We start from the raw sequence: 27,941 nt of genomic DNA on the forward strand, positions 1-27,941 counted from the left end.
CTTTATGCCAAGAAGAACAGAGTATTGGTACAGATCATCACGTTGAAGCTATGAAACCTCTAAGCCACTCTACTCCTATTTCTTTCTATCTACATTCATGGTTGGGAGAGGCAATAGGTTTCGTTCCTAATTACATTTGACTTAGGCTGATATAAGGGTAAATTTGTGTTTCCTTGGTTACCTGGATGGGGTGGTGTGGGGGTGGATGGGTGCTGGCTGCATGCTGGAATCACCTGGGGTACTTTAACGCCTCGCTCTTCAAAGTGTGGTCCATGGAATGTTCACATCACCTGGGAGCTTGTTAGAAATGCAAAATCGGTGCCAAGCTATTGGATCAGAATCTGCATTTTAACACGATCCCCAGGGGGCGTGCACACATACGAAAATTTCAGAGGCACTGCTTTAAAATCTGCAAAGGCCGGATTCTGATGTGGTTTTGCCTAGGGTGTAGCTGAGGCACCAGGATTTTTTTAAGCTCTTCAGATGACTCATACGTGCATCCAGGTGGGGAACCACTGCTAGAAAAGGTGATGAGGGAACAAAGGGGAGTCAGCATGATCCACAGCGAGCACAGCCCCTGGGGGAAAGTGCTGAGAGGCTGCATGGAGGGGCTGTGAGGTGGCTGAGCCCCTCTTTCCCCTGTGCTCCCTCTTGCCAATCCCTTGACATCCAAAGCCCCCTCCATCCTCCACCTCACCCCCTCCAGTGGCTTTGCAGATTCCACTCGCATCTGGTTCTTGTCTTTCCCCGTGGTCACAGCAGGGCAGCCTGAGCCCCTGCCCCACCCCAGCTCACTGGCCCTTCTCCCGCAGGTCCCGCCCTGTGGTTCAGATCAATGCCAGCCTCCACTTTGAGCCATCCAAGATCAACATCTTCCACAGAGACTGCAAGCGCAGTGGCAGGGATGCCACCTGCCTGGCCGCCTTCCTCTGCTTCACGCCCGTCTTCCTGGCACCCCACTTCCAAACGACAACTGTTGGTAAAGCAGGCCTCTCCTTTCTCCTCACCCCCCGGCTCCAGTCTTCCCCTGCACCTTACTCTATTTCAAAGCCTGGGCTTTTCCTGAAATGGATGCTGAGTGCCAGGTCGCCCTAGAGCCACCTTGGATGACCACTGGACCCCATTTGATGCTGTCATTCCAAAGAGCAAAGAGGGGATGTCATGCCAGGGGGAGAGTGGCAGTGAGCAGGGGTGATCATGACAGGGAGGACAAGAGAAGAAGGAAACAGTCTGGGGGCAGAGTTTGGATCAGAACACACGACTGATGCCAGTGGAGCAAAGTGGGGTGCGGAAACCCAGAAGTCTGCCTGGATGCAGAGGAAGAGGCAGACCCAGGAGTCTTACAGTGGGGGTGCTGGAAACCAGAAGTCCAGGTCAATGAGACCCCAGCAGCAGGGAGCCCCGCTCAGAAGTGGGTGTGAGTTCGCTGCAGGGAGCCTTGCTCAGAAGTGGGTGTGAGTCTGCAGCAGGGCAGTTTCCTTCTGAGGGTCACTTCCAGCTAAGTCTGGAGTCAGATACCTCCTCTTGACAGCCCCGGGTCCAGGTGGTCTCAGGAAGTGAGCTGCAGGTTCCAGGACTGTCTGCACTGGCACAGAAAACGGGGACTCAGAGAGCATCTCAGCCAAGGAGCAGGACCAGACAGAGACCAAAAGGAAGATGAGAACAAAGGCTAGCCTGGGGGCTGTGCCCCTCTCTCTTTCAACTTCCATCCCTGAGAGGAGACAGATAGGAGAGCCAGCAGCAACCTGCGGGCGGGCTGGAGAACAGGAGAAGGGACTGAGTCTTTCCTGGAATTGGCAAAACCTAATTGAAGGGGAGGAGGCTGCAGGTTTTATGCCCCAAAATGGAGTCAAAGGTTTGAGGAGCTGGTGGGAAGGGGCTGGCCAGCCCTCATTGGTGTGACAGGAAGCACCCAGCAAAGGCTCTGACCAGCCCTGAGGGGAATCCCAGAGCCCAGGGAGAGACAGGGAAGGTGGAGGGAGAGGCGGAGGGGGTTGTTGACTGCAGCAGGGGCTCAACATGGCACCGCCCTGGCCCCACATCCTGTCTCCCCAACTTGTCTGCGGTGTTTACTTTCCCTCCATTTCTTCCTCCTGCTCTTTCTCCACCCTCTTCCTCCCCCTTTTCTTTGATTCCTTCCTTTCCCTTCCTCATGCAATCACTGGCTCTCCTTGTGGGAGTTTCTCACCCACACTGGGGCTCGTGAGAGGAAAGGAATAGCTCTCCTCTGGCCAGCCTGGGGGGCTTCCTGGAGGAGGCAGACAGTCTTGGATGGGCATGTGGCTCCACCTTTGTGGTCTTGCCCTCTCCCCTCCTGCAGGCATCAGATACAATGCCACCATGGACGAGAGGCGGTATACACCGAGGGCCCACCTGGACGAGGGCGGGGACCGATTCACCAACAGAGCTGTCCTGCTCTCCTCCGGCCAGGAGCTCTGTGAGAGGATCAACTTCCATGTCCTGGTGAGCTGGCAGCCCCACTAGCAGAACCCAAGCTCCTACAGGAAGGAGCACCTGCCGTGGAAGAGGCAGAGAGTCCACCTGGTGCCTGGCTGGTTCTGAGCCCCCAGCAGACCTCAGGAAGCCAGCCGGGGTCTGTATCCCCTGAACTTGGCCACTCCACAATCCCACCTCATGCCCCAGAGACATGCTACATACCACCTCACTGGACCTCCTTCCAAAACCTCTTATCCTGCCACTCTCAGATGCCGAGGGAAGGAAGGTGGGCTCAGTAGGTCCAGCAGAGAGAACCAGGAGCAGCCAGTGGGGGGCACAGCCCCAAAGGGAGGGGTAAGCAGGCAGCAGCTAACAATTGAAGGCCAGGTCCAGGAGGCAGTGGCATGTGCAAAACGGGAGGAGAGACAGAGAGGGGCGCCAGTGATGTCACGAGCAGGGTAGTGGCCTGGTACCCCATTTTATAGCTAAGGAAGAGGATGAGAGGTTTACTTCTATCCAGAGCTCCAGCCTCAGAGATGCAAGCAGGGTCACTCAGAGCCCTCCTGGCCCCAGTAGTTCAATGGCCAGAGGTCAGAGACGTGAGCAGGTGTGAAAAGGCACATCCCTGTTAAGGGGTCCCCTGAGATGCGTCCACACCAGCAGCGTCCTCATCCTCCCCACAAACTTGGAAATTCACATGTTCTGACTCAGAAACTCTGGGAGTGGGGCCAGCACCCCATATTTTAACAAGCTCCCAGGGGACTCTGATACCAGCTCAGGTTTGAGAGCCACTGCCTTTATATAATCAGGGATTGCAAGTTCCAAGGGGAAATTTTTAGGCAGCTATAAGCAACCCTTTTACTTCCCATCTATGCTCAGAACCAACCTGAGTGCCCCTGTCTTGCTCACGAGTTTGTTCATTCACTCATTCCACATGCTGAAGCCCTTGTTACAGTGCTAGGGCCATGCTGGGAGGCTCCAGGCCCATTCCTTGCTTGGGAAGGAAGAGTGACCACAGTCAAATGGTTCAAATGCTACGTGAGCAGCAGGCGTAACTGGTCTGAACAGAGTGGTGGGTGGGGTGGGATGCAGGCCGGCACTGCCAGGCTTCCCGGAGGCCAAGGTATCCGGGCAATGGGAGTCTGGCCCTGAAGGATGCTCAGGAGCTTGGTGAAACAGCCAGGCAGCTAGGTTGGCATGAGCTGAGCTTGGAGCTCCTTTCACAGAGGCACACTCTTCCCACCAACAGACCTGCTAGAAACCTCCATCCACCCGCAGACTCATCCTGAGGGGACAGGGCAGCTGCCCTGCCACCTTAGGAAGGTGAAAGTTCTATCTCGGCATCCATGGTCCTGGCTCATAAAATGACGTTCTCTCCTCCCTCAACCCTGCGCTCGTCTCCACCCCCAGGACACTGCTGACTACGTGAAGCCAGTGACCTTCTCAGCCGAGTATTCCCTGGAGGACCCTGACCATGGCCCCATGCTGGACGACGGCTGGCCCACCACTCTCAGAGTCTCGGTACATCTCGGTACAGGGCACATACCTCAGGCATGAACCCCACCCCCACCTCCACCTCCTCCCCAAAGGCCAGAGCCTGAGTGTGCCAGGTGCAGAGGACACCATCCCTCACCTCGCCTCCCCACCTTCTGTCTCGGCAAACCCACAGTGTGGCTCCTTCCCACCTCCCTCGGGGCCTGTGCTGAGTATTAGCAGATCAATTCCTTAAGGGCAAGGCCCAGGCCTTCTCCTGTTTAAGGTTCCCCATATCCCCAGCACAGGGGAATAAGGGGTGAGCACTGGAGAAATACCAAGAATCACGGGATGAGAAAGGATCTGAGATCTTGATCACCCACCTCCCTCCTTTACAGATGAGGACAATGGAGACCAGAGAGTGACTCTTAGAGCCCGGAGTTCTGCTTGTTAGATGACTAACTGATTCACAGAGCTCCTAAGCATTGCAAAAAGAAGTGTTTTAACTGATTGACAGAGCTCCTAAGCATTCCAGAAAGAAGCGGCCCCATCCCTCAACCACATTTTCTAATCCCTGGCTCTAGGGCATCCAAAATGTTTGACATCTAACATTCAGATGCTCCCTGCAGCTGCAACTCCATGTAAATCCCACTCAAGGAAAATGTCAGGCAGTGATCAATTCTGCTGCTGTGCTGTAAGAGCAGGCAAAAGTTGTAAAATGGAATAGCTAATGCCTGAACCTTGAGGATTCAGGAAACAACTTTTAAACACACCACGGCACTCTTAAGCCATTCTGTGAGGTCCAGTCACTGAGCAACATCTGTGTGAGTGACACAGTCCGGCCAGGAAGCAGTTAATTATTCAAGTTCTTACTTGCATTTCTTCAACACCAGGAAAGGACTGTACAGTCCGCAGCAATGCCCCTGAAAACCTCCCCTTCTCTCCTTCACACGCATCATCCCCCACAGCCCCTCCACACCCCTCTCCCGAGGCCTCCCACAGTCCCCCGCCAAACCCCCATCCTCACACCTCCCCTCCATCCTCCTAAGTCTGCACCCCTGGGCTGGCAAAGTTGGATTCCTCGTTAGTGAGCTGGAAGAAGGGGAAAGCTGGGTGCACTAAGTCATTTTTGTCCTCTCGCAGTAATTACAAAGTCACTATGGCAAATGAATGAGTACATGGCACTTACCCCACAAGAAGGCTGAAGCCCACAGTGCAGATTAACACACAGGGTAATCCCTGCTCTGACACCCACGATCTCCGTGCAAGGTGGTGATGAGCAGCACAGGCCAGGTGGGAGGCAGAATGCACTCAGAGGACATACAATCAAGCAATCAGATGATAGGCCAGGGCTTCCTGGAGGAGGCGGCCTTTAGCCGGACTTTAAAGGCTAGGCAGGATTCAGACATTCGGAGACAGGGAGGATGGGCTTTTACTCCTCGAGAGCTGACAGCATCACCAAGGCAGGGAAATAGGAAAGGCAGGTTGCGGCTTCATGTAAATCTCTTTCTCACCTTATAAAGAAAAGGTGAGAAACAGAGCTGAAAACTTTGAAGAGCAGCTAAGTTTCTAAAACTCTGGTTTATCTGGATTTCTAGCCCCCAGCAAGTGAGACACATTCCTCCCATCATTCTAAAAGTCTTACTTTGCCTCTACTAAATGGCCAGCACTGTTCTAATATCATAAGATCTGGCCTCTTGGGGAAGTGAGCCATTCCATATTATTGAGGGTAACAGTTGCTTATTACATTAAATTACTTATTTTAATCAGCCAGATAGAAATTCTTCTGAAGGTCATTATATAGTTCTCAAACTTCTTAAACAGTATGCCTAGTGGGAGCGGGCAGTTTTTTCTTCGAGACTTGAAGTCACCAGGATGAACTTTGGTGCTAGAATGCCGTAAAGCCCCCATCTGGAACTAAGTCCCTTTCCCAACGGCTCCACAGCGACCCCTGGATATGGCTTCGCTGGCTGCCATTGAGGTCGGCCTACTTCTAGCCGCAGATCCACCTTGCGGTGGGGAGCTGGGGGCGACATGGGTAGATCCATGCCTAAAGCAAGAGAGCATGGATCTGAGTGAGGGCCAGAGAGCGCTCCTTCGAGAAAAGGTAATGAATTGAAGATACACATGACTCTGTGACTCCTCGTCCCTGGTTTGGGCTATGTTGTTGGTAGTGACAGTTATCGCTCCTCAGCTCCAGGCTTGAATATCCAGCTGCCTGCTGAGGTCCTCGCCCCCAGTGGGCCACAAGCACTTCGCCCAGGCTGGAGTGTAGTGGTGCGATCTCGGCTGACTGCAGCCTCTGCCTCCCGAGTTCAAGGGATTCTTCTGCCTCAGCAACCCGGGTAGCTGGGACTACAGGTGTGCGCCACCACGCCTGGCTAATTTTTGTATTTTTGAGCAGAGACGAAGTTTCACCATGTTGGCCAGGTTGGTCTCGAACTCCTGACCGCAGGTGATCTGCCTGTTCCACAGTGCTGGGATTACAGGCGTGAGCCATCGCGCCCGGCCAACCCCTGCTTTTATTACTGAATGCCATGATCATCCTTCCAGACACATAAAAAAGAAACTCAGCCGACACCCTGGACCCCTTTCTCCCTCAGCCCCGACAACCTCCAGGTTCCTATTGATCCCGCCTCTGGGGTCAGTAACCTATTTTCTCCTCTCATGCCCACTACCACACCACCAACACCAGCATCACCTCTTGCCTGAATGTTGTGGCAGCCTCCTCAATGGCCTCCCTGCCTCGAACCTCCATCTTCTCACTCCATTCTCCCACAGCAACCAGGGCAGCCTTCAGTATGCAGGTCTGTCAGGACACTCATTGCCTGAGGCATTTGGCAACTCCTACCAGTTGCAAGGCATGACCCCAAGGCCCTGTAAACACAGGCCCATGACCATCTCTTCCTCTTTCTCAGCTCTGTGCCTCTTATCACAGCAACACTGACCCACCCATCATTTCCGACTCACTGTCCTGCTCCTGCCCCAGGGCCTCTGAATCAGGCTCTCCTTCCTCCTGGACTTCACCACCTCCACCCCGGTCCACCCAGCTACCTTGACGGTCCTTCAGAACTCTGACCCACTGTCACTTCCTTGAAGTCTTCCCTGAATTCCTACAGGCCAAAACAGCTGTTTTTCCTCTCTGCCTCTTCTATTCCTCATGCACTTCTCTTTGGATTTTTCGCACATTTTACACTAGTTATTTGTTCATACACCAATCTTCCCCCATGAGCTGAGGGCAGAAGCTGCGTCTTCCTTGTTTCATATCCCCAGTACCAAAGCCCTTGCCCGCACACAGTAGACGATCAATAAATGTTGACCAGAACTGCTCTGCTGGGTGAGTGGGGGTGGGGGTTCTGTGCTATCAGCTCAGTTATGAAGTGGAGGGGAACCAGGAGGAGCTGAGTTTTGAGCCTCGTTTTAAAGAGGGAAGCGTCTATGGAAAAGCCCAAGAAAGAGCAGTGTGGTGTCTGGGGACAGTGCAGGAAAGCCAGCGCATGTCTAGTGTGGTGGACACAGATGCTGGTGTACGTTGAGGGCGAGGGGCTGCGGGTCCCTACCCAGCTGCCCACACCTGGCTCTCCCTGCCCCAGGTGCCCTTCTGGAACGGCTGCAATGAGGATGAGCACTGTGTCCCTGACCTTGTGCTGGATGCCCGGAGTGACCTGCCCACGGCCATGTGAGTTGGCTCCTTCCACCCCCACCCTCGCCCCTTCCCCTTCACTGTCAGAGGTTCTGGGGCTCCTGGGGCCCTGGATTGTTTCCTGGATGTCCTCCTCACAGGCAGCGTGGATCAAACACTTGACTTGGAGCCTGTGTTCTAGCCCAGGCTCTACCTCCAACTCCTGCATAACCTCAGGAAAGTCTCCTCTGTAATATGAAACTACTAGTCTAATCTAATCTCAAATTTTGTTAAAAAAAGAAACTCTTTCTTTGGAGCCCACATTACAAAATAGATGAAAGGCAGAGACAGGGGACTCAGAGTTCTGAGTGCTTGTCCTTCAGCCCCCCAATGAGGTGACTTCTAGAGCCTGCTGGCTGAACACCTTGGGCTTTCCAATCCTTCTGATGGAAAGATGCCAGGGACACCAGCAGAGGGGGAGCAGGGGACCCACAATCCCCTGGAAGAGACAAACGAACATACCAGGGAAAATAATCAACAATATCATATTCTTAATTTATGTAACATATTTTCCAATAATTTATGCTCAACTTTGATTCAACTATGAGATGATTTAGATAGAAAACATATATACCACGACATAGACAATAAAGAGGAATAGCACATTCAAAACTTGTAGAAGGATAATGGAGCACATATTCTAACCAGTTAGGCTAAAATAACGATTATCTCTACATTAGTGCTGAGCTTCCTGGCAGCCAAGGCCAAAAGGGAAACAGGATGCATAGAGTGGTGATGCATGAGTGGTGAGGTCAAATAAGAGTTCTGGGTTCAGCGGAGGGTATGATCTCTATGGTGGGGACACCAAGGGCCTTTGAAATAGGAAGTGGTATTGAAGGGTGAGCTCTTTCCAGCCCTGCCATCCATTTCCCCTCTTCTCCCAGTGGCTATTCCCATGAGCAGAGGCCAGTCAAGTGCCCAGACCCACCTTTTTGCCCCAACCCTGGGGCTCCTCTCTACCCCTGCTTTCCTCATTCCATCTGCCCAATCTCTGGTGCTCTCTTGTTCTCAGGGAGTACTGCCAGAGGGTGCTGAGGAAGCCTGCGCAGGACTGCTCCGCATACACGCTGTCCTTCGACACCACAGTTTTCATCATAGAGAGCACACGCCGGCGAGTGGCAGTGGAGGCCACACTGGAGAACAGGGGCGAGAACGCCTACAGCACAGTCCTAAATATCTCACAGTCAGCAAACCTGCAGTTTGCCAGCTTGATCCAGAAGGTAAGACCTCAGCAACCTGCCCAGACTGCCTGAGGCAGAGGAAAAGGAAGGCCAGGTGGGGTCCGGGCTGCATGTTAGAACCACGAGAAAGCTGGGTGCAGTGGCTCATGCCTGTAATCCTAGCGCTTTGGGAGGCTGAGGTGGGAGGATCACTTGAGCCCAGGAGTTTGAGACCAGCCTGGGCAACATAGTGAGACCCCATCTCTACAAAAATATAAAATTAAATAAAAAATAATCACAAGACAGCTTTAAAAAGCCTGCCCCCAGACTCCTTCTCTGGAGGTCCTAACTGATTTGCTCTGGGTTTGGGCCTAGTGTTGGGAGGCTTTTAAAGCTTCCTCAGTGACTGCAGTGTGCAGGCAGGGCTGAGAACCACCAGCACCAGGGGAGTCTGAGCCCTTTGGGAACATGGAGAGGAATACCCTTCAGCCTGTCTCCTGGGCCCTAGTTAGGTGCACACACACCACGCGTGTGCCACCAGCCATCCACACCTTCTACCAACAGTGTACCCTGCGGGCTTGCTTGGAAGGTCCTTCTGACGAGAATCAGAACCAGTTCCTCCCCACGTTAAAACTTCTCATCACTCCCAGCTGCTGTCAGAACAAACTCCAGACTCCTCATTGTGGCATTCAAGGCCCATCCCACCCACCTCCTGCCACTTCTCCCCTAACCCTGCCACGGGCCACCTTGTTCCCAGCAAGCCCTGCTCGTTCCCACCATGACCCCCAACTGGGACTCCTCTCTCCTCTGCCCGAGAGGCTCTTGCTCCTACTTGGTGACCATCCACGTATTGCCCACTCATGGCGTCCAGCGCTGTGCTAGCACTTGGCGTACACTTAAACCTTGCAGCAGCCTCGGGCATAGCAGTAGTGGTGGTGGTAGTGGTGATGGTGGTGTCCCCATTTTACAGAGAAGGAAACTGAGGCATAGGGAGGGATTAAGGCCTGCCTGGGACCACACAGCTGGTGAGCAGCAGAGCGGAATTCCCGCCCCACAGCTGGTGCCAGTGCCTGAGCCTGCGTTTTGTGGTCAAGGATAGTCCTCAGCCCTGCTCTCTGGGGTATCTTTCTGGAAGCTCTCCAAGGCCACAGGCAGCCCTCCAGCCCGCACAGCATCTGGCACAGCCCTTCGTGTGCTCTGAAGAAACATCAGTCTCCAAGTGCTGGCCTCTTGAAACCCTCGACTCCCAGGGGACAAGAGCCTTGTCTTAGCCATGTCTGTGCCAGAGCTGGGCACATAGAAGGCCCTCAAGACAAGTTTGTTGAGTAAACTCAGACATCAATGTCATGTGTCGGTGTTGGGGGTCCCAGGACCCTCATACATGGCCCCGGTCCTCGAGGATCTCAGTGTCAATGTGGAACCCAGTGTGCCAGGCAAGACAGGTGCTGGGCCAGTCTGTCCTCTCCACCCCAGAACCGCTGCCCAGCACCCCTCCCCGAGCACCCCCCTTGCTTGCCACACACACAGGAGCAGTTCCTGCAGCCAGGAGGGGAAGCTGAGTGAAGGGAGGCCACCCCAGGAAAGCGAGGAGCTGCCTGCTCATGCCCCCCATTCCTCCTCAGTGGGCTCCCCCATCCTCAAATAGACCTCAAGGCCTATCTGCAGCCACAGTCCCTTCTGTCAGGCCCAGGCCTGGGCCCCAACCCCACTCCCTCTCCACTGCCCAGAGTGACAGTCCAGGCTGACGATGAAGAGCCCACCTGATGGTCTCTCGAAGTCCCCTCCTGCCCGGGGACTTGTGTCTGTCTGGATTTCAGGTATACGGAGGGAATCAAGCCCCACACCAGCATCCGCCTTCCCCTGCTTCCCTGGCTCAGACTTCACAAGGCCAGTCTCGTGCCTGCTCCTAATCCTGGGGAGGGAATCATGGAGCTAGTTTCTGTGGCTCAGAAGAGCTTTTGGCAGTGAGTGGAGGTAAAGAGAAGTGGGAGACACGTTCTATGAAGTGCTGTGTCCCCACACACGGCAGGAGGGGTGCAGGGCTAGCCTGGACCTGCCACCTTCACAGGTGCCGCCACCCATCCCCAACCCAGGAAACGCTCATGGCTGCGAGGTCGGCATTCCTCTCCTCTCTCTCTCCAACATCCAGCCAAGGGGGACTCTAGTAGAGAAAGCACCCTTCTCAGCCAAATGCAGATGTGTTAGTCTGATCACACACTTTTTGCACACACATGCAAAAACACAGTGGCCTACATATTCATCCAGGGAAACGCACATGCTCCGTATACATGCAGCAGGTACATGCACACACATGCACTGACATGCAGACACACAGAGTGTCCACAGACACAGGCTCACATCCACACGGGTGCATGCATGCCCAGAGACATGCACAGCTGTGTGCCCAACAGTGCAGAGCCCTCAGCAGGGACAAATAATCATCCTAACAGTAGCTGCCACATATGAGTGATGACAATAGGCAGGACATAGGATAGGCGCTGCATTTATGTGCATTGCGTCATGTAATCCTCATAACAACTAGATGAGATAGTTACTGTCATCCCCATTTAACAGATGAGCAAAATGAGACGCATACATGAGCCCCTGCCATTCTCCTGCCACCGCCCGACAGCCTCTGAGTGTATCCCATCCCATGTCAAGCCAAGTACCAGGAACCAAGTCACACCCTGGCCTCTGGGGTCTCTGGGATCTCAGATGTCAGAAGGGCTGTGGTCCGGGCTTCCGTATGGGTATCAGGGGCTGAGGCGGCCCCTGCGGAGGGGGGTGCAGGCTGGGGGTAAGGGAGCCTCCAGACCTGGTCCCAGGCCCCGCCTAACTGCTGCCATGGTGTCTGCCACCCACCTCCAGGAGGACTCGGACGGTAACATCGAGTGTGTGAATGAGGAGAGGAGGCTCCAGAAGAAAGTCTGCAACGTCAGCTACCCCTTCTTCAGGGCCAAGGCCAAGGTTGAGGCTGGGGACAGTCGGGGAGGGCAAGGGTGGGCACTGGGAGGCACAGGGAGTTTGGGGAGGGAGGCAAGAGCAACAGGAGTGAACAGAAGACCAGGGAGGGGTGGGAGGCCTGAGGTGGCTTTTATTTGTCTTTTCTCCCATGAAATGACATGCAAGTGACCAAATTAGCCAACCATCCCCAGGCTAGAAGCCCATCCTTTAACTCAGAGAGAATTCCTACCACTCCCAGCCACTAGTCTCCTACCTCCCCTTAGCCAGTCCCACTGTTCTGCACCCTCACAAGTTTTTCAGATTTCTGGCCTCTGCCACTGTGCTGTGTATGGGGAGGGATGGGGAGAGAAACTACCATTTCGTGAGCACCTACCACCCAACTGTGCTTAAGAGCTCATGTGAATAGAGGGTGGGTGTGTGAAGGGAGAAGCAAAGTAGCTGGGAAAGGGAGGGAGACACCAGATTGCAGGGAGTGTTTGGACATCAGCCCTGGACAGTGGGCAGCCACAGAAGGTTCTGGAGCAGGAGAAGATCTAATTGAGGCCAAGCTGCTCGGATTTGGGAATCAGAGAGGAGCCATGGCAGGAGCCAGCTAGGCAGCAGCTGTGCTCCCAGGAGCAGGGTCTGCATGGCTGGGGAAAGTGGAAGAAATGGGAGCAGGGATGAGGGCTCCTTAGCAAAGCACCTCCCTGGTGAGAAACAAGTTGAAGGTGTAGTTTCTGGGTTGAGGCACTGACAAACCCAGGAGTGGGGATGGAGAAGGACACAGCCCAGGCTTCCCCACCCATGCCCATCCACTCCTGCAGAGAAGGGGCCGCTGAGGTCTCCTGGGAAACCTCGTGAGGGTGAGACCGGGGAGAGCAGCAGGTGTCTGTGCAAAGTCCCAGTAATGCCCCCAGGTGGGGCGGGGAGGAGGCGAGGAGGGTTGCATGTTTCCCCACCGCGGGGCAAAGGGCAAGGGGAGCATCAGGGCCCAGGTCAGCAGTGTGGCAGGAGCACTGCCAGACAAGGGGCAGACGCCTTGTTGGCCTGCTGGGTGGCCACTGGCCCTCATCCCTCTCCGGGCCATCCCCTCCCCATCACACACAAAGAAGAGGTGGGTGAGGCGGTCGTACCAAACGCTTCTGGCCCCTACATCCTGTAATGGCCGTTGGCCCTTCCTGCCATCAAGACCCGCTACCCTAAAAATCCTGCAGACAGAGTCTGGAGCTGGACTTGCTGCTTTCTGGTTGCCTTTTGTTAAAAACAAAAGAAGAGGAAGAGGGAGGGGGGCTGGCTCAGCCCCGAGAAACCCCACTGTGGGAGCTGTTGTCTTTGGCTGTGTCCCCACAGCAGCCCTGAAGCTCAGCTCACGTTCTCCAGCACCTGGTCCTCCCTTTCCCAGCCTGTTCCCAGCCAGCAGTTCCCCAACCCCCTAGCAAGCTCTCCCTCCCCAAGCCCGGCAGGGGGCTGTGGGGAGTGGGCTGTGGGGAGTGGGCGGGGCTGGTCCCGGCAATGCCCAGACATGCGACCGCTTCCTTGCAGGTGGCTTTCCGTCTTGATTTTGAGTTCAGCAAATCCATCTTCCTACACCACCTGGAGATCGAGCTCGCTGCAGGCAGGTCAGGGCCGTGCCTGCTCCTTCTCCCCCAAGCTTGCTACTCTGGGGCCCAGTTCTCTGGCTGCTAGCGACTGTTCCTCCCAACACTGAGTCCGCCGCCCCACGCCCTGTCCCTTACTGCCCCAACCTTGAGTGGAGGGAACGGGGTGGGGAGGTGAGCCGGCATCTGTTGCAGGTGTGGGCCAACCTGTTGCCCCTTGTGTTGCCACCACTCTTCATTCTTTGGGTGATAAATAATAATGTCAGCCCTTTACTTTTAGACAACCCTGTATACAGCAGTAATTCACAAACCCTACAGTTATAAAGCATTGTACAGGCAAAAATCTCAGTCCTCACAGAGGCCCCTTAAGATCATCAAAGCAGGGGTTATTCCCCACACCATCTTCCAAGTTAAGAAAAGAGGCTCAGAGAGGGTGAGTGAATTTCCCAAGGACACACAGCAGTGAATTGTGCAGCTGGAAGCTGAACACTACTCATCCTATTCCCCATCCAGGGCTCTTCCTGTCCTAGTCACCTCTCTCCCATTTTTAAGAGGCCTTTTCTTACTCTGTGTGGGTCTTCCTGTCCGTCTGTCTGTCTCCCAGGCCTCTCAGAGGCAGCTTGCTATGTGCTGACACCATGAATCACTTTGTGTCAGTAGTAAATACATGTCTCTTTTGTGCAGAATTACCTCTATGTGGGGAAGGACAGGGATTCTGTCCACTCTGGAGCCTTATAAATGGCAAAAATCCTTAGCCAAGAAATAAATACCCCAGACAAACCGAACACTAACATTGCAGCACACACACGCGCAGGTCAGAGGTCACAGAAGCACTGGGCACTCACACCCCACATGTGCTCGCGTCCTAGCTACAGTTAAATGAATTGCGCATTGTGGTAGAATTCTCACACGCCACGTGGCAAACTTGGCAAGGCCTCCCTTGCGCTCTGCCCTGTTCTTAGAAAACCCAGTCCCGTCTTCACGGGAGAAATGAGCATGCACTTGCAGAGCAGTGTCTCTGGCACAGCTGTGGGTGGTGTCTGAGAACTAGGTGTATGTAGGAGGGGGCTCTGGGGGTGCATCTGTGTGTGGTGGGTCTCCCTTTTCTAACCAAACCCCTATCCTGGGGTAAGGCTTCCAAAGGGAATCAAACTCGGTCTATGTAGCAAGCAAGAATCGTACATTTTTATGTCTAAAATGATTTGTCCCAGTAGTTCATGGTGCTCAGATATGAAGAGAGGCACACTGGACAGAACCCCCCTGAAGATGTCTCTGAATTTCACTCCCAGCCTTCTCGTGGCAGCAGAGTGGCCCTGGCCGCCCTGTGGGAGCTGTCCCCGGTCAGTCCAGGGATAAATGAATGACTCTACTGTGAATTCCTCACCATCCCTCCTCCATGGGCGAGCCTTTGCCACAGGTGTCGCCTCCCACAGACCCTGAGAATCCGGCAGGCAGCAGGATTGGCCTGCCTGACAGCCTGACAGACGGGCAGCCCAGTGAGGGAGGCAAACAGACTGGGGTCCGGTCCATGCCAGGCCAGGCACAGGCCTCCCAGCTCCAGTCCAGAGCCCTCCCCTCACTCCACCTAAAGGGGCAGCAGGTAGAGCTGGTATCATCCATCCCCACTTCTGGCCCTTCCTCTCCTAGGAGACGCCTCAGGTTCCCTGTCTGGCCTGTCTGGTGCCCATCAGCCCCAGATAAGCCAGCGTGCTCCTTTCGCAGTCTGCCTCAGACCCTTCCCGTTGCCTGTGCTGAACCCCTTCCTGACCCTGCTGCCTGGCTCTCCCTGCAGTGACAGTAACGAGCAGGACAGCACCAAGGAAGACAACGTGGCCCCTCTACGCTTCCACCTCAAATACGAGGCTGACGTCCTCTTCACCAGGTGGGCCGGGCTCCAGGGGCCGCCGGAGAGGGAAGGCATGGGGAGTGGGAGGACGGAGGCCTAAGGGGGGTGGTACCCTCTGATGAGCCCTAATAGGGCCAGACACCAGCACTAAGGGACTATGGATGGAGCCAAGAGTGTCCCTGATGGGTCAGAGAGTACAGCCCCCCATCCAATATCGGGAGGGGATATCAAAATAGAGGAAGGAGGAGACACAGGCCCGGCCCTGGGGAGCTCCTAGCAGAGGCAAGAAGGGAGGGTGGGGGCAGTGGGAGGCGTCCACCCCTGGCATAGGCAACAAGTGGATGCATGGTCTGTAGAGAATTTAAAAACAGTAATAATATCTGTCATAAGTCTACTTTTTATTATCATCTTACGCCAGCACATCTAAACAACGTCAGTGGGAAAAGACTCCTCCCCAAAAGACAGACTGCTCCCACCCCCGCCCCCTTGGTACGCTACTGGCCCCCAGTCGGATGGAGGAAACAGCCCCTGTCCTCTGAGAGCTCATGGACAGATGGAGAAGTCAGGGCAGAACAGCAGATACGAAGAGGAAGCTCAGGCCCTCCCACGCCAGCCATCCCTAGAGGGTGGAAGGCAGCACAGTGGCACGGTCACTCCGAAAAGCAGCTACACCCCTAGGCAAACAGGCTGGGCAGGGATGAAATAACTGGCTCTTCTGACTCACGCCCACCCACCCAGGAGGCAGACATTGCTCACCCATGGCAGCGCTAATTCCTGCGAAGGCTCAGAATCCTTCCAACATGACACTCACTCCCAACTGACACAAGAGGGAACCTGTTTTTTGTGGCCCAGGGGAGGCCGGCACATGCCCTCTCCCTCTTTCATTCATCTGTCATTCCAGCCAGCACTGACTGAGCTCATGACAGCCCTGTCCTCTGTCTCTGCAGGAGGAGCAGCCTGAGCCACTACGAGGTCAAGCCCAATAGCTCACTGGAGAGATACGATGGTATCGGGCCTCCCTTCAGCTGCATCTTCAGGGTGAGGCTGGAGGGGAGCCGGGTGGAGGGGGAACGATGGGATCTGAGCACCCCCATCCTGGAGGGGAGGAATGTGGAATCATCACTAGTGCCCGGAGACCAGTCTCAACCCTGCCACCCACCCACTGTGCGACTTTAGGCACGTCACTTCCCCTCTCTGGGCCTCTCAGTCTTCTGAAAAACAACTGGACTGCAGTGGGAGACATATGGGTGAAGATAGGGTGTGGTTGCCTAAAATTCTTTAAAAAAATTTTTAAACAGTTGCTTAAACACACTAGGGTTTACTCTCTCCCATAAAAGAAGTCCAGAGTTGGCAGCTTCACAGAGTCATCCAGGAGTGGGTCTTCTATTCCACCATCCTCGATGTGAACTTACCAGCCTCCAGTTTGCCTCACAGTACAAGATGGCTGCAGCTCCAGCCATTGCATTCTCATTCCAGGCAGCAGGGAGGAGGAAGGGGAGAAGAGCATGCTCCCTCTTTATTAAGGGACCTCCCTGGCAGTTCCTCACTCTTTCAGTGACCGCTCTTTATCCAAAACATTGTGATTCAGCTGTAAGGGAGGCTGGGAAATGTGGCTTTTAGTCTCAGTTCTGTCACTAAGGAAAAAGGGAGAATGAGAGTTAGGAGGCAATTCAGGAGCCTCTGCTACAGTGGGCCCTGATAGCTCCCTCAACCCAGAACTGCTGTAAGTTTATCAACTTCTCCTAGGCTGCGTGAAAGCTGAGGACAGGCTGACAGCTGAATACTGGACTTCAGACACACTGAGCCCTGCATGGCTTGTTCAAGAGAGGCCTAGTAAGCTGCTCAGGGCCACACAGCTCATAGGTGGTGGCGGGCCCAGGATTAGATTCCTGATCTTTCTGATTCTAAACTCCTGCTTAGAATCACTGCTGCCCTGGCACTAAATGTGACACTGCTGGAATGTGAACAATCACGTACTCGCTATTTAGTAATACATTCTTTGTTAATTAATGATTCCATCTCATAATGCATTCATTGCTGTCACCGTCTTCACCCCGGCCTCTACAAAATCCCCACCCCAGCCAAAAAGAGTTGAAAATGCAGGTGGACTGGGCGCAGTGGCTCACACCTGTAATCGCAGCACTTTGGGAGGCTGGGGCGGGCAGATCACGAGGTCAGGAGATCGAGACCATCCTGGCTAACACGGTGAAACCCCGTCTCTACTGAAACTACAAAAAAAAAAAAAAAATTAGCCGGGTGAGGTGGCGGGCACCTGTAGTCCCAGCTACTCCGGAGGCTGAGGCGGGAGAATGGCGTGAACCCGGGAGGCGGAGGTTGCAGTGAGCCGAGATCGCACCACTGCACTCCAGCCTGGGTGATAGAGCGAGACTCAGTCTTATAAAAAAAAAAGAAAAGAAAAGAAAATGGAGGTGGCCCCTGCTCTCCGGCCTCTGGATCCCCACTGGCTTGTCTTCAGCTTCCAGCCACCCCTCCCCTCTCAGGCTTTCTTGCACTCGTCCGTGCAGTCCCCGGCCACAATTTGACAGAGCGTGGGAGCTTCCACAGTGAAAACACCAGGGGCCTTCAGTGGGCCTTTTTCCCAGGCCTGGTGGGGGAATTGCCACCCCCAGGGCCTGGTTGGCCCCTGTGGACCTTGTTTTCCGCCCCCCTCAACTGACTGTACTGACACCCCCTCGTCTCTGGCCACAGATCCAGAACTTGGGCTTGTTCCCCATCCACGGGGTAATGATGAAGATCACCGTTCCCATCGCCACCAGGGGCGGCAACCGCCTGCTGAAGCTGAGGGACTTCCTCACCGATCAGGTACCGATGCCCTTGGGAGCCGGCTCAGGGGAGGGGACCAGAAGGAGACAGACATTCCCCCTACGTGTGTCCCCAGGTTCCCAGACCCCAGCTCCCTTCTCCAGGGCCAGGGCTAGAGGAGGAGAAAAGAAGCATCTCTGGGAACCTGCGTCTGCCAGAGCTGGTTGTGAGGCTGTGTGTGTGTGTGTCCGTGTCTTTTATGTAGGCGAACACGTCCTGTAACATCTGGGGGAACAGCACTGAGTACCGGCCCACCCCAATGGAGGAAGACTTGAGTCGTGCTCCGCAGCTGGTGAGTGTCCCCCATGCAGAGAGCCACAATGGTTGGGGTTAGAGGCGTGCCGCCAGCGCTGTGGGGCCCATTTCCCTCCTGATCCAACAGCTTGTCAGTAAGAGCTTACTGAGCACCTATATGTACCCAGCCCCAAACCAAGAAAAAACTGAAGGAGGAAAAGACTTCTTGGACTGTGTGAGTCCCCCATCTCACAGGGAGTGGAACAAACCCACAGAGTGGGTGTCTGAGAAGCCAAGGTCACAGCCTGTGGTGTGCCAGGCAAACGAGCAGAAAGGGGTGGGGACAGTGGACTTGCACCTGGGCCAAGCAGACCCATAGGATACAGAGAAGCAGAGAGAAGCGGAACACTGGAACACGCACATGGCTTGTACTGGAGGCATTTGGCCGCATCAGCTGGGGCCTCCTGCCCTAGAGATGGAATGCAGATCGGCTTCAATTTCCACAGCCCTCCCAAAACACCTGCTCATTTCCGGTTTGCTTTCTCAGGGTTGCTTCTGCCTCCAGATACCAGTTCCTCACCCTGCTTCCACTGTTCTTTACCCAGACAACAATCTTCGCTGTTTTAGTTTTACTTTCCCCAGACAAGTGCCCCCAACAAAGCACTTACTGAGGGTAGCGTGCTTTGCCAAAGATTTGGGCTGCATTGGGGTTGAGGTGGGCAGCGAGGCAGCAACACTAGCAACTTTCACCTAATAAATTTTGTTTGAAGATTGGATTTCCCATCAACGTTAGTTTCTCCACTTAATCCTTATATTATAAATGATCTTGTGGTATTACTTTAGCTAAGACCTCCAGTGCAATGGTAAATAGATATGATGATGACAGAATCATCAGGATTACCTTAATCATGATGACTTAAAGGAATTTATTTTTATTTTGATTGTTAAATATGATCATTGCTATAGGCTTCACACACGAGGGGATTTCAAAATCATTAGGCATCCACCTTCCAGTCCTGATTTGGTTCCTTCTAACTTCTTTTGGTTTGCTAAATCTTAAAAAAAATATATTTAAAGGACACCCATTTTTCCTCAGCTAATAATGTTAAAAAAACACTGCATTAGGCCCTGCACAGTGGCTCGTGCCTGTTGTCCAAGCACTTTGGGAGGCCGAGGCAGGCGGATCATGAGGTCAGGAGCTCGAGACCAGCCTGGCCCGCATAGTGAAACCCCATTTCTACTAAACATACAAAAATTAGCCAGTTGTGGTGGCGTGCATCTGTAGTCCCAGCTACTCGGAAGGCTGAGGCAAGAGAATCGCTTGAACCCAGGTGGCAGAAGTTGCAGTGAGCCGAGATCGTGCCACTCTACTCTAGCCTGGGCAACAGAGCAAGACTCTGTCTCAAAAAAAAAAAAAAAAAGGGACTGCATTGACATGGTTAAATTCCCAGGACACTTAGTTATTTAAGAACGGACTGTATGGTTGGTATCATTGCTTACAAAAGTGTTTTGAACTTGATGGAGCTTATGTTGAGAAGTAAAATTTAATTTTTTTTTTTTTTTTTTTTTTGAGGCGGAGTCTCGCTCTGTCCCCCGGGCTGGAGTGCAGTGGCCGGATCTCAGCTCACTGCAAGCTCCGCCTCCCGGGTTTACGCCAGTCTCCTGCCTCAGCCTCCCAAGTAGCTGGGACTACAGGCGCCTGCCACCTCGCCCGGCTAGTTTTTGTATTTTTAGTAGAGACGGGGTTTCACCATGTTAGCCAGGATGGTCTCGATCTCCTGATCTCGTGATCCGCCCGTCTCGGCCTCCCAAAGTGCTGGGATTACAGGTTTAAGCCACCGCGCCCGGCCGTAAAATTTAATTTTTAATTTTTATCTTTTAATTCCATTTTTCCACGAACTTTTTGAAATCCCTTTGAGAGGAGCAAGCAGGAGCATTGTCATGGTGGAGAAGGACTCTCTGGCGACATTTTCCCAGCCATTTTTCTGCTAAAGCTTTGGCTAACTTTCTCACAACACTGTCGTAATAACCAGATGTTCTCTTTCTTTGGCCCTCCAGAAAGTCAACAAGCAAAATGTTCTGAGCATTCCGAAAAACTGTTGCCACGACCTTTGCTCTTGACTGATCTGCGTTTGCTTTGACTGGACCACATCCACCTCTTGGTAGCCACTGCTTTTTTTGTGCTTTGTCTTCAGGATGGTACTGGCAAAGCCACCTTTTACCTGTTATAATTATTTGAAGACATGCTTCAGGATCTTGATACCACTTGTTTAAAATTTCCATTGAAAGTTCTGCTCTTTTCTGCAGCTGATCTGGGTGCAACAGATTGGGCACCCGTCAAGTGGAAATTTTGCTCAACTTTAATTTTTCAGTCAGATTGATGTCAACTAAACCAACTGAGATGTCTATAGTGTTGGCTAATGGTTCTGCTGTTAATTGTCAGGCTTCTTCAATGAGGCCCTGAACGAGATTATTTTTTCCCTCACAAATTGATATGAATGATCTGCTGCAAGCTCCATCTTCAGTGTCAGTGTCCTCTAACCCCTCCTTTTTTTTTTTTTTTTTTTTTTTGAAACTGAGTCTTGCTCAGTCACCCAGCTGGAGTGCAATGGTGTGATCTCGGTTCACTGCAACCTCCGCCTCCCGGGTTCAAGTAATTCTCCTGCCTCAGCCTCCCAAGTAGTTGGGACTACAGGCACATGCTACCACACCTGGCTGTTTGTATTTTTTTTTTTTTTTTTTTTTTTTTTTTTGAGATGGAGTCTTGCTCTGTCGCCCGGGCTGGAGTGCAGTGGCCGGATCTCAGCTCACTGCAAGCTCCACCTCCCAGGTTTATGCCATTCTCCTGCCTCAGCCTCCCGAGTAGCTGGGACTACAGGCGCCCGCCACCTCGCCCGGCTAGTTTTTTGTATTTTTTAGTAGAGACGGGGTTTCACCGGGTTAGCCAGGATGGTCTTGATCTCCTGACCTTGTGATCTGCCTGCTTCAGTCTCCCAAAGTGCTTGGATTACAGACATGAGCCACCATGTCCGGCCCTCTAGTCCCTTCTTAAAATAAGTTATCCATCTGCAAACTGCTGATTTCTTTGTGATATCATCCCCATCAATTTTTTATAACGCATCAATGATTTCACTGTTCTTCCACTCAAGTTTCGCCATAAATTTGATGTTTGCTTTTGCTTCAATTGTAGCAGAATTCATGTGCTCTGATAGGGCTCTTCTCAAACTGATGTCTTGTCCTTCTTAGTGCCTCAAACTAGATCCTGTTCACATAGGTTACAACAAGTTAATACAAGTTTATTTTGGTGCAAAAAAAGGTTTTGGAATCCATGCATAGTTTTTCCATAATACACATTTTCCATGAACTTTATGAAGACCCCTTTTGTCTGATTCAGGAAGTTCCCTGGGAGTTTTTATCATGAACAGAAGTTGGACTTCCTAAAATACTTTTTCTGCATCTGTTGCAGCGATCATAGAATTTTTATCTTAATGTGTTTATATGGTGATGGGAAACATTTATAGAATTCCCTAATGTTGAACCAAAGTTCTGTCCCTGGAATATACCCAGGCCGGTCACAATGCACAGCGTCAAGTGGAGCATCAGATATACCGTCCTTCATTTGTCCTTCAGTCATCCCCTGGCAGGTGCAGTGCACATGTCCCCCACTCCCAAATTTCTCCTTGTCCCCTGTCCTCTGCGCCTGCCCCCAGGAGCAGAGCCCCAGTCATTCAAGCAGTGTTGCCGCCGCCTGCTCCCCTAGCCCAGCAGCTCAGCCCTGAGACCCATCTTCTCTTTCAGAATCACAGCAACTCTGATGTCGTCTCCATCAATTGCAATATACGGCTGGCCCCCAACCAGGAAATCAATTTCCATCTACTGGGAAACCTGTGGTTGAGGTCCCTAAAAGCAGTAAGTAGAGCCCCTGGGCTGCGCTGGAAGGAAGAAGGGAAAGGGGGTGGCTGTTGGGATGTCTTCCACCTGGGGCTGCCTGGGGAGGGGACGGGAAGAAAAGCTTCCAGGCCAGCTTCTGACGAGCCTTCTGATTGCACAGCTCAAGTACAAATCCATGAAAATCATGGTCAACGCAGCCTTGCAGAGGCAGTTCCACAGCCCCTTCATCTTCCGTGAGGAGGATCCCAGCCGCCAGGTGAGCCCCGGGAGCCCTCCAGAACTGGGCTTAGGCCAGACAGCGTGGGAAAGGGTTGGCCGCACTCCTCTAGAGTTTTCCTACAACCCCTGGCTGCATGTCCCAGCAGCAGAGAATCAGGCAGACCTGAGGGCTGTGAGGGCGGCCGCTGAGGAGAGGGGAAAAAGCAAGACAAATGGGCCTCAGGGGCAACACTAAGGAAGGTCCAGAGGTCTAGTGTGAACTGAATTTGTGAAGACCAAAGGATGGGAGATGCCTCGGGATTGGCCTCTTTATTAGTTGGGTAAAAGCAGATTGTTACAGATCACACTGGCTTCATTCGGGGTCCGGGAAAGGAGTGAGACTCTGCGTGAGACCCAGCAAGAAGTGAAGTCTTAAAGAAAAGCCCATTCCTGGAAGAAGTAGCAAAGGAAGAAAAAAGAAAAGAAATACATTTGTAAAAGCAAGCAAGCAAGCAAAGCCCAGTCCTGTGGAAATAGACGGGGCAGCAGGGCGCGGGATGCTGCTGCCCTCCACTGGCCACACCCCAGAAATGCCAGCCTGGGCTCCAGGCGAGTGTTTCTGTTACAGAGGCGGAGTAAGCTCCCATCCTGACCCCAGGGAGATGCTGGAGAGCAAAGAGGCAGGGTCAGGAAGCATCCCTTATAAAACAACCCAACAAAAACCAATCACAACCAGGGCTGGGGGATGCCAGGCAGAGGGGTATCAGGATCCACCTAAGGAGCTGTTTTGTGTGTTCATTCATTTGGCATTTGTTGGGTGTCTCTCCTACGACTCCTTCGGCCCCAAAAGGGGAAACAGATAAATTAGGCAGGCAGGGAAACAGCGATAATAAACGGGTGAGTGCAGTCTAGGGGTGAGCACAGGCCCAGGGGGAGCGGTTCAGAGCAAGAGACGTCCCTGGAAAGCTTTCTGGAGACTGTTTGCACCGAATCTTGAAAGATGCTGGAATGTTCCCGGCATCCAAGAGAGGGAGGTGTGGTACAGGCACCCCCACACACACACATATCCTGCACGTACAGAGATTGAGAGAGAGAGAGAGACAGAGAGAGAGAGAGAGAACCCTTCTTCTCACATTGATGCTTGTCTTTTAGGTGACTTTTCCTTCTTCCACCCCCACTCAACCCCCCAAAAAATTCCTCTTATACTCTGTGGATGCCTCACTTCTCTTTTAGAAATCCAGCAACCCGGAAATTAAGCCCCTGTATGCTGGGCTCTGTGCTAGGTGCCAGCGCTGGGGAGGCAGAGCCAGGTACTCGCCTTGAGAGACAGAAAGAGCACACATAAGGGCCCTGCCTCACAACACTGTGAGGCACTGTCCCCACTCCCATCTCTCAGGTATGCACACCGAGGCATGTCAGATGAGGCAGGAGGGACAGTGACTCGCCTCAAGTTGAACAGCGAGTCAGTGGCCAAAGCAGGGCCCTGTCTGCTGTTGCGGGTGATCCGTTCACTCCACATGTTAGCTGAGCTCCTGCTGCATTCCCAGCACAGTTCCAGGTTCTGAGGATAGAGCAGGGACAAAACAACGCCCCCGCTCTCCTACAGCTGACATTCTAGGCGGGCAATAAACATAAATATAAACATTATCAACTGGTGATAAGGGCCACCCAGAAAAAGGCACACATCTAAGGGTGGAGTGCCAGGGGATGCTGTTTTATACAGGGGAGGTGGGAAAAGCCTTTCCAATAAAGTGACATCAGACAGAGACCATGAGGAAGACAGAAATGTCTTGCGGCTGTGTGAGGAAAACCTTTGCAGGAGAGGGGATAGCAGTGCCTGCAGCAGGCACGCCATGGCATGCATGTTGGAGGCCAGGTGGCCGGAGTCTAGAGTAGAGCAAGCGGGAGCAGGAGGTGAGGTCAGCAAGACAGGTGGGACCAGAGAGGGGAGGGCCTTGCAGGCCAGGGCCAGGACTGCACTTTTTACTCTAAGCGAGCTTGAGCAGAGCAGAGCATGGGCCTGCCTTCCTGTTTAGAAGGATCCCTCTAGCTGCTGTGCTGAGAACAGACTGCACAGGGGAGGCAGTCGGGCAGCTCTGTAGTCTCCAGAGGAGATGTGAGGGCGCTCAGGTCCAGGAGGTGGGAGGAGTGGCCACATTCCAGGTGTTTCCAAGATAGAGTGGACAGACTTTGTTGCTGGGCTCCGTGCGGGTGTGAGAGTTAGGGTCAGTGATGGATATGTGGCTTCTGGCCTGAGCAGTGTGGAGGGATAGTGCTGCCATTTGCTTAGGTGAGAAAGAATTAGAAGGAGCAGGCTTGAGGGGCTGGGGTGTTAAGAGCTTGGTTAGGGGCCTGTTACAGTTGCCAGGCAGGCCAGGAGACGGTCGGTATGAGCCTGGAATTCAGTGGAGAATCCAGGCGGAAGATAGAAATGTGAGAGTAGCCAGCATGTACACGGTGATAGCCACAGGACTGAGGGAGCTGGCCTGGACTTGCTTTCTGACCTTCCCAGCCCTGGCCACTTTTGCCTTTGGGACACCTTTCTCCACAGGAATAAAATATTTATTTATTTATTTATTATTTTTTTTATTTTTATTTTTATTTTTTTTTGAGACGGAGTCTCGCTCTGTCGCCTGGGCTGGAGTGCAGTGGCTGGATCTCAGCTCACTGCAAGCTCTGCCTCCCGGGTTTATGCCATTCTCCTGCCTCAGCCTCCCGAGTAGCTGGGACTACAGGCGCCCGCCACCTCACCCGGCTAGTTTTCTGTATTTTTTAGTAGAGATGGGGTTTCACCATGTTAGCCAGGGTGGTCTCGATTTCCTGACCTTGTGATCCGCCCGTCTCGGCCTCCCAAAGTGCTGGGATTACAGGCTTGAGCCACCGTGCCCGGCCAGGAATAAAATATTTAAAATTATGGTTTATAACTGTGTTGGCACAAAGACAAAAAAATGTTATCCAAGCTGGATTCTATTCCATTTTTTCCTCTAATTTTAAAAGAAATGTAAACATTTTCATGGGCTCCTAAAAGTGTTATGGGCCTTGGCACCATGCCTACCGTGACTCATGGGAAAGTCAGCCCTGAGTTCACCCAGGAAGTGACTCTAGAAAAAGAAGAGGTACAAGGACTGAACCGTGGGACACACTGACCTTTAGAAGTGCGGGAGGAGATGCAGAGGCAGCAAAGGGAGAAGGAGTAGCCCATGTGGTGGGAGGAGGATCCAGGGAGTGGCGGGGCCTGAGGCCAAAGGCAGCAAGTGTTTCAAGGAGGCAGGATCACCTGGGCCACTGAACCCAGTGTTGGCTGTTCAGGTGCTGGTCGTCCTGAGGCCTCGGCTGGCCTGTCCACCCATCCCTCTGGCATCCCCCTGAGGAAGAGGATGCAGCTCCCCCACCAGGTGCCAGCTGTCTCCACCCTCCTGCACCTCCTGGGCTGCAACCCCAGCCCCAGAACAGTAATGCTGTTGGCCTGGCCCCCCTCCCTTTGCAGATCGTGTTTGAGATCTCCAAGCAAGAGGACTGGCAGGTCCCCATCTGGATCATTGTAGGCAGCACCCTGGGGGGCCTCCTGCTGCTGGCCCTGCTGGTCCTGGCACTGTGGAAGGTGAGGTCCCCTGCAGGGGAGGGAAGGAGCAGCATCCTGGCTGGTGGGCTCAGGCTCCAGCCCCTGGAGCTTCGTGGCCACTGCCATGTTCTCCTCTCCAAGGGAGCTGGCACCCCACCCCCTTACCACAGCAGACACATTGGTTAGGGCCAACAGAGGGCACTCAGACTATGGCTCTAACCTATCTGTGGGTGCCTTTGAGAACCTGATGAGAACTAAGGTTCCTATTAATAGAGAAAGAAAAAAAAAAAAAAAGCAAGTACAAACAACTGCACAAAATTTCTCCAACAATGTCAAGCTGTTAACAAACCTCCCAAAGTCCATCTCTGTCTCTGAAGCTCTGGTTACAAACCCCGGGTCTCAGCCTCTTCCTGCTACAGATGAAGGAGGCCCAGAGAGGGATGTTGGCTGGGGCTGGTCACACAGCAAGGTGGTAGGAGCCAGCATGACTTCTTGCATGCCACCCATGGTCTCATCCACTGTGTTCCAGTCCACAGAGGCAGTTCTGGAGGAGGGGGTGCTCAGAAGGAGCTGGGGTACTCAAGGAAGCCCTGAGGGAGGAATCTTGAGGAAGCGTAGTGGAGGGAAAGCAGGGGTAGGCCTTGTCCACCCTGTCCTCCTCTGAGACGTCTCCCTTTGCTTCCTCACAGCTCGGCTTCTTCAAAAGTGCCAGGCGCAGAAGGGAGCCTGGTCTGGACCCCACCCCCAAAGTGCTGGAGTGAGGCTCCAGAGGAGACTTTGAGTTGATGGGGGCCAGGACACCTGTCCAGGCAGTGTTCAGACCCAGGCCTGTGGCCCCACCGAGCTGGAGTGGAGAGGAAGCCAGCTGGCTTTGCACTTGACCTCACTCATCTCCTGAGCAACGGCGCCTGCTCCCTCCAGAATGGAACTCAAGCTGGTTTTAAGTGGAACTGCCCTACTGGGAGGCTGGGACACCTCCAACACAGACCCCTAGGGATTTAAAGGGATACCCCCACACACACCCAGGCCCACTCCAAGGCCTCCCTCAAGCTCTCTGGAGGGCATTTGCTGCCCCAGCTACTAAGGTGCTAGGAATTCGTAATTATCCCCATCCTTCAAAGAAACCCAGGGAGGAAGACTGTAAATACGAACCCAATCTGCACACTCCAGGCCTCTAGTTCCAGAAGGACCCAAGACAGAACAGATCTGAAGTCTGCCCTTTTCTCTCACCCTTCCCACCCCTCCATTGGCTCCCAAGTCATACCCACTCCCTTCCCCATAGATAGGCCCCTGGGGCTCCCAAAGAATGAACCCAAGCCCAAGGGCTTGATGGTGACAGCTGCGAGCCAGGGATGAAGAAAGACTCTGAGATGCGGAGACTGATGGCCAGGCAAGTGGGACCAGGATACTGGACGCTGCCCTGAGATGAGAGGCAGCCGGGCTCTGCACCCAAGTGCATTCACGTTGACCGCAACTCACACATTCCCCCACCAATTGTGGCCCCTTGCTCTCAGCTGCCAACCCTCCAGGCCACTTTTGTTCCCAGGTACCTCATGGGAAGCATGTGGATGACACGATCCCTGGGGCTGTGCATTCCCACATGTCTTCTTGCTGCAGGCTGCCCCTAGACATGGACGCACTGGCCCGGCTGCAGCTGGGCAGCAGGTGTAGGGGTGGGAGCCTCCCCTCCCTGTATCAGCCCCTCCCTGTATCAGCCCCTACCTACACACACACACTGCCTCCCATCCTTCCCTTATGCCAACCAGTGCACAGGGAAGGGCTTGGCCAGCGCTGTTGAGGGGTGCCCTCTGGAATGCACTGAATAAAGCGCGTGCAAGGACTCCCGGAGCCTGTGCAGCCTCGGTGGCAAATATCTCATCCGCCGGCCCCCAGGGCAAGTGGTATGACCAGCGATAATGCCCCAAGGACAAGGGGCATGCCTGGTGCCCAGCGGAGTAATTTATGCCTTAACCTTGTTTTGAGGTAGAAATGAAAGGGGGACACATCAAAGGCATCTGTCCCCCTGTGCACAGTACGACCTTTACTGTCGTAAATATTTTTGAAAAATTAAAAATACAGTGTTTAAAAACAA

General features: G+C 53.4%; 1 protein-coding gene across 1 annotated transcript in view; it reads left to right on the forward strand.

Annotated features, from left to right (window-relative positions):
- The window catches only part of ITGA11 (integrin subunit alpha 11), a 133,775-nt gene extending 105,834 nt beyond the window's left edge, over nt 1-27,941 (forward strand). The window contains exons 16-30 of the mRNA XM_010363633.2: nt 813-979; nt 2,321-2,463; nt 3,847-3,957; nt 7,503-7,588; nt 8,604-8,811; nt 11,620-11,718; nt 13,240-13,316; nt 15,088-15,177; nt 16,089-16,179; nt 17,851-17,964; nt 18,170-18,256; nt 21,997-22,107; nt 22,250-22,345; nt 25,775-25,888; nt 26,539-27,941. Coding sequence (XP_010361935.2) covers nt 813-979; nt 2,321-2,463; nt 3,847-3,957; nt 7,503-7,588; nt 8,604-8,811; nt 11,620-11,718; nt 13,240-13,316; nt 15,088-15,177; nt 16,089-16,179; nt 17,851-17,964; nt 18,170-18,256; nt 21,997-22,107; nt 22,250-22,345; nt 25,775-25,888; nt 26,539-26,610 — 1,666 coding nt within the window. The 3' untranslated portion in view covers nt 26,611-27,941. The remainder of the gene's footprint in view (nt 1-812; nt 980-2,320; nt 2,464-3,846; nt 3,958-7,502; nt 7,589-8,603; nt 8,812-11,619; nt 11,719-13,239; nt 13,317-15,087; nt 15,178-16,088; nt 16,180-17,850; nt 17,965-18,169; nt 18,257-21,996; nt 22,108-22,249; nt 22,346-25,774; nt 25,889-26,538) is intronic.

This window comes from Rhinopithecus roxellana, chromosome 5 (genome assembly GCF_007565055.1).
Source record: "Rhinopithecus roxellana isolate Shanxi Qingling chromosome 5, ASM756505v1, whole genome shotgun sequence".
Classification (NCBI taxonomy): Eukaryota; Metazoa; Chordata; class Mammalia; order Primates; family Cercopithecidae; genus Rhinopithecus; species Rhinopithecus roxellana.